The sequence below is a fragment of the Micropterus dolomieu genome, linkage group LG01, assembly GCF_021292245.1.
Source record: "Micropterus dolomieu isolate WLL.071019.BEF.003 ecotype Adirondacks linkage group LG01, ASM2129224v1, whole genome shotgun sequence".
In the NCBI taxonomy this organism is placed as follows: Eukaryota; Metazoa; Chordata; class Actinopteri; order Centrarchiformes; family Centrarchidae; genus Micropterus; species Micropterus dolomieu.
The window spans coordinates 98,372-103,210 of record NC_060150.1 but is presented as its reverse complement, the minus strand read 5'-3'; the positions used below and the strand labels follow the sequence as shown (position 1 = coordinate 103,210).

Here is a 4,839-nt window from a genome sequence, read left to right as displayed (position 1 = left end):
TATACTGGTTAAACTGGAGGACGGGTCGCCAACATCGACCCTGTTACTGGTTAGTTATACTGGTTAAACTGGAGGACGGGTCGCCAACATCGACCCTGTTACTGGTTAGTTATACTGATTAAACTGGAGGACGGGTCGCCAACATTGACCCTGTTACTGGTTAGTTATACTGGTTAAACTGGAGGACGGGTCGCCAACATCGACCCTGTTACTGGTTAGTTATACTGGTTAAACTGGAGGACGGGTCGCCAACATCGACCCTGTTACTGGTTAGTTATACTGATTAAACTGGAGGACGGGTCGCCAACATCGACCCTGTTACTGGTTAGTTATACTGGCAGTACTGGTTCTACCGGAGGACGGATGAGGTTTCAGTATGTGTCCTAAATAACTGAAGCCCACCATCATTAGAACCATTAGTACTGGTACAGATCATTCTGGTTCAGGTTCTAAATGGATGAAGATAGAGACCACCATCACTAATCAGCACTGGTTCTACTGGTTCTGCTGGTTCAGGTTTTGTATGTGCCCTTGTTCCAAAGTGCTGCTGCTGATGATCCACCTGTTGTCTCAGGTGTTCGGCTGCAGACGGTCTCTCTGCCGGTGATGAAGACCACCTCATGTTGTTTCGGAGGTCCGGACTACTCTGACCTCTATGTGACCTCAGCCAGTCTGGGCCTTGACCAATCAGAGAGGAGACAGCAGCCGCTGGCCGGAGACACTTTCAGGGTAAGACTGTTTCACAGACTCACCTGTGTTCCCTGTCTCACACCTGGTGATGCTGACAGCTGTGTGTGTGTGTGTGTGTGTGTGTGTGTGCAGGTGACAGGACTCGGGGTCAAAGGTCGTCCTTCAAACTCATTCTCTGGATGAATTTCAGGAGACTTGAACAGCCAATCACAGCACAGATCACCTGCAGGAAGTGATCACCTGTTGGATTAATCCTGTCAGAGAGCTGTTAATGATCAATAGTTATTAAGTGGATCAATAAAATGTCATCGTGACTTCATGCTAAATATTTGTTACTAAATAAATGAACAGACTGACAACCAATCAGAAACAAGGAAACTGGCAGATTTTCAACAGCCAATCAGAATCAGTCATTGTTTTGTAACTTTGAATAATGTGGAAGTAAAACTTGGGACCAGCGGCTGAGGATTGTGGGTAAAGTGACTTCAGGGCACACCGTGTTAATGAAGTACCACAGAATGAACATAGTAATATCTGAATAGAGTGCGTATAAATACTCGATACGCCGGAGAACGCTCCCTAACGCATCCTAAAAACAAACCTGCCGGGACAGTGTCCTTAACGTGGTCAAAGAAAAGAGACGAGGACACAGCTTTTCTAAATGGATAAACGGAGAGAAGAACGTGGCCAGGTGTTCCAAGAACCCTTCATGTCCACAGTTATTATTAAGGAACCGTGGTTATGTTCTCCAGGCCACTTTACTGATCAACTCTGTAACCGTGGATACTCTCTTCTATTCCGTTCTATTTTTCCAAACTAAAATCCAGAGGAGATGTAGTTTCTGTACGTCTGCCTGTGATCATATCTGCCCTACTTTTCAAAGATGTGATGAATTATAACAAAACAGACGTGCATCTCACATACTATCACTTTTTTCACACCAAATAAAACACGTGTTGTACTCACGTACTGTACAGAAACAAGTCTGAAGTAGTACTATGTCTCTGACACACTGAGATGAAAGTATGCTACCTGTGTGCTGTTAAATACGTGACGTTAAAACATGAGCAGAATTTTACTCCTGTGCTGCAAGAGCTGTTCAAAAGAACCTGGATAATGTTTTTAATAATTCCTGCATGAAAGGCTTAAAACTTTCCCAGCGCGCACATCTGGTACCTCCAGTGAGCTGAGGTGGAACCACGGCTACTTTGTGGCTGCAGGGGAACTTTCAGTACATGTGTCTGTGGTCCTTTCTCTGTGCTGGACTTCTCTTAAGGACCCGACGGCTTCATCCACTTCCTTTTTAACTTGGTGTGAACTTGAATCTCTTCATTAAACTCAAACAAGACTACTTCACGGCAGTTTCCTTCGGCGTTGCTATGACGACCGGCTACCCTAAGTGGGTACGATATGGAATGGAAGACGGAGGACAGAACCGGGCCGGGTCAAGAGCTGGTTACATCAGAATCCAGCCCCTCCGGGAGCCTCATGTGGAAGTCGAGGACTCGTCCGGGTCCACGAGCTGCTGATACAGCACTGAGAAACTGAAGCATCAGATGTCTAAAGTGAGAGACGGCAGCGTCATGGAGACAGGGTGCGTTTTATTTACACCACCAAGTGCAGGATCACCACCAACATCCAACAAACACCAAACAGTACGAGCAACGCTACACAGCTCTCTAGAAAATGTATGTACACGTAGAAAACTTGTGCTGTTTCACTTTTTCTCTTGTTTTGACTTGAAATGATGGTTTAAGGTCTGAAATAAAGAGGGGGACGGGGTGAGGGACGGGAGGGGGAGGAAGTGTTGATGCAGGACTGTTGGGACCGGACAGGCAAACGGGGACCCCAGAAACACTGGAGGACAGCACTGCGAGCCTGTTCCCATCTGTCCAGGTCTGTCCGTCCACGTTGGTCCGGGGGTGTCCATGTCCAGAGCCTCAGCAGCACTCCTTCATGAATCCGTCCGGACTCTCAGCTGTGTGGAGTCAAACCTGGAGCGGGTGAAGACGGTCCTTGCTCGGTTGTCTGCTACAGCGCCCCCTCACTGCGGTGCTTCAAACTGCATTCAAATACTTCCATTAAGTTACTGGATAAAACATGTTGGAGACTGAAGTTGTGCTGGAGTGGGTCTGGTGCTATGCTAACGGGCTAACAGCAGGACTTCAGGGGGGGTCCAGCCAGAGGACGGATAAACAGAGTTTGGCTCTAAAGGTCAGTTTGACCCTCTGTTTGTGAATGCTAATGCTTCATGCTAACACTGTTTCCTGTTTGTCGGGGGGGGGCTAAGAAACGTGCCAGACTCTGTGTATCCCTGACTCTGGTAAGGCTGTTAAATACAGTAGAAGACAGTAGTACACAATGTAGTGAAAGGAGTAGAACCCTGTACAAGACACAGATTGAAGGAACCCAGAAGAACCACAGACCTTCTGACCCTGAACCAGGACTTCGGAGGCTGGAACAGAATCCTGCTGACCTTTGTTTCAGAATGTTTCTAAGAAATGATTGACATGTAGGGTTAGCTGAAAGTTTCCTCACCGACTGAACAGAGCCAGAACCTTCTGGAAAGTCTTTGCAGTCGTAGCTGTTGGTAAAGCACTTGTGAGGTGAACACGTGACCTTAACAACACCAGACTCTGAACATTACATTTAACCGGCCTACAGTTTGTTGATAATGTTTTTTTAAAATGAGGCACAACTCGGGCAGGAACATCATGTTTCTGTAACCATGTCTTCATCGTACGGATTCATCCCAACCCGAGGACATTTGTCCTCCAGGTCAAGGGAAAGGAACTTTATTTAGTCCTTAATAACGTGTAGCTGAGATTGTCTTTTAGCCATACCACATAGCAGATGGAATTTTCCAGTTGTGGTGGAGCTTTATGTTTAAATGTTTTTGATTTTAGGATGAACTTGAATCTAAATGTTTTACCCACATGGAAAAGAGCTCCTAAAGGGCTCTAAAAATGGAAAACACCACCTGCTGAGGAAGACCATGTGATATGATCAAAAGGTCAAGACCGCCACAACAGACACTGAGTGTTTCTTGTCTTGAGGTTGTTGGATCTCGAGCCGGACTGACTCCAGATCGGCCTGTTGATGTTGTTTAGTATCCGCTCAGAAACAAGGTGTGTTGTTGTACATGGTGCTGCTCCTCCAGCTGTGTGCAGTCAACAGACTTTAAGTTGCCAGATTTTTGAATGGAGTTTGGTTTGACAGCGTTCAGGCCAGAGTGGAACAGACAGCAGATGTGAAAACAAAAACTTAAAAGGTCAGAGGTCAAACGTCAGAGGTCAGGTGATGTCTGGGCACCTGGTCTGTGCACAAACGGACCAATAAAATAACATACAAAACATGATGTCATCAGTTCACATCGATTGATCAGAAATGTTGAAAGTGCTAATTGGTCATTGATTAGAAGTGGGCGTGGTCTCAGCTGAAGAGCCTGCCCTCTCTCTGATGTAATCCCTCAGTAGTGTTCCTCAGAGTGGGCGGGGTCACAGAAGAAGCGAGAGCTGCGTTTGGCCGATCGGGCCGTGAAGGGGACGGTCTTAAGAGCTGCAGGTGAAAAAAACAAAGGCAGCCAATCAGAAAACAGACGGGAAACACTTGTTCCCCTATGAAGACATACATACCTGTAATGATGTCCTCTATGGCGCCGTCCTTCCCTTCATAAACATGGCGGCTGTCTTTCCCTTGTCGTCGTCTGAGCTCAGTGAGCAACTCCTGCTGCTGCCGCTTCCCCCTGTGGGACGGAGACTGGGGCGGGGGGGGGTTAAATTTGACAGTTAAAAACACTGAGGGCTGTCCGTCATGTAACGAGCGTCATGAAAAGAGCGTCAGGTAACATCAGGAGTGTCATGTAACGAGTGTCATGAAAAGAGCGTCAGGTAACATCAGGAGTGTCATGTAACGAGTGTCATGAAAAGAGCGTCAGGTAACAGGAGTGTCATGTAACGAGTGTCATGAAAAGAGCGTCAGGTAACATCAGGAGTGTCATGTAACGAGTGTCATGAAAAGAGCGTCAGGTAACATCAGGAGTGTCATGTAACGAGTGTCATGAAAAGAGCGTCAGGTAACATCAGGAGTGTCATGTAACGAGTGTCATGAAAAGAGCGTCAGGTAACATCAGGAGTGTCATGTAACGAG

The 4,839-nt window shown here is 46.7% G+C and overlaps 2 protein-coding genes across 3 annotated transcripts in view; one reads left to right on the top strand and one right to left on the bottom strand.

Moving 5' to 3' along the window:
• Positions 1–1,016, top strand: part of rgn (regucalcin) — a 4,686-nt gene extending 3,670 nt beyond the window's left edge. For both annotated transcript variants that reach the window (XM_046051401.1, XM_046051410.1), the window contains exons 7-8: positions 575–729; positions 823–1,016. In XM_046051401.1, coding sequence (XP_045907357.1) covers positions 575–729; positions 823–873 — 206 coding nt within the window. In that variant the 3' untranslated portion in view covers positions 874–1,016. The remainder of the gene's footprint in view (positions 1–574; positions 730–822) is intronic.
• LOC123971238 (NLR family CARD domain-containing protein 3-like) overlaps positions 1–4,839 on the bottom strand; it is a 427,855-nt gene that overhangs the window by 372,545 nt on the left and 50,471 nt on the right. The gene's annotated exons all lie outside the window — the stretch shown is intronic.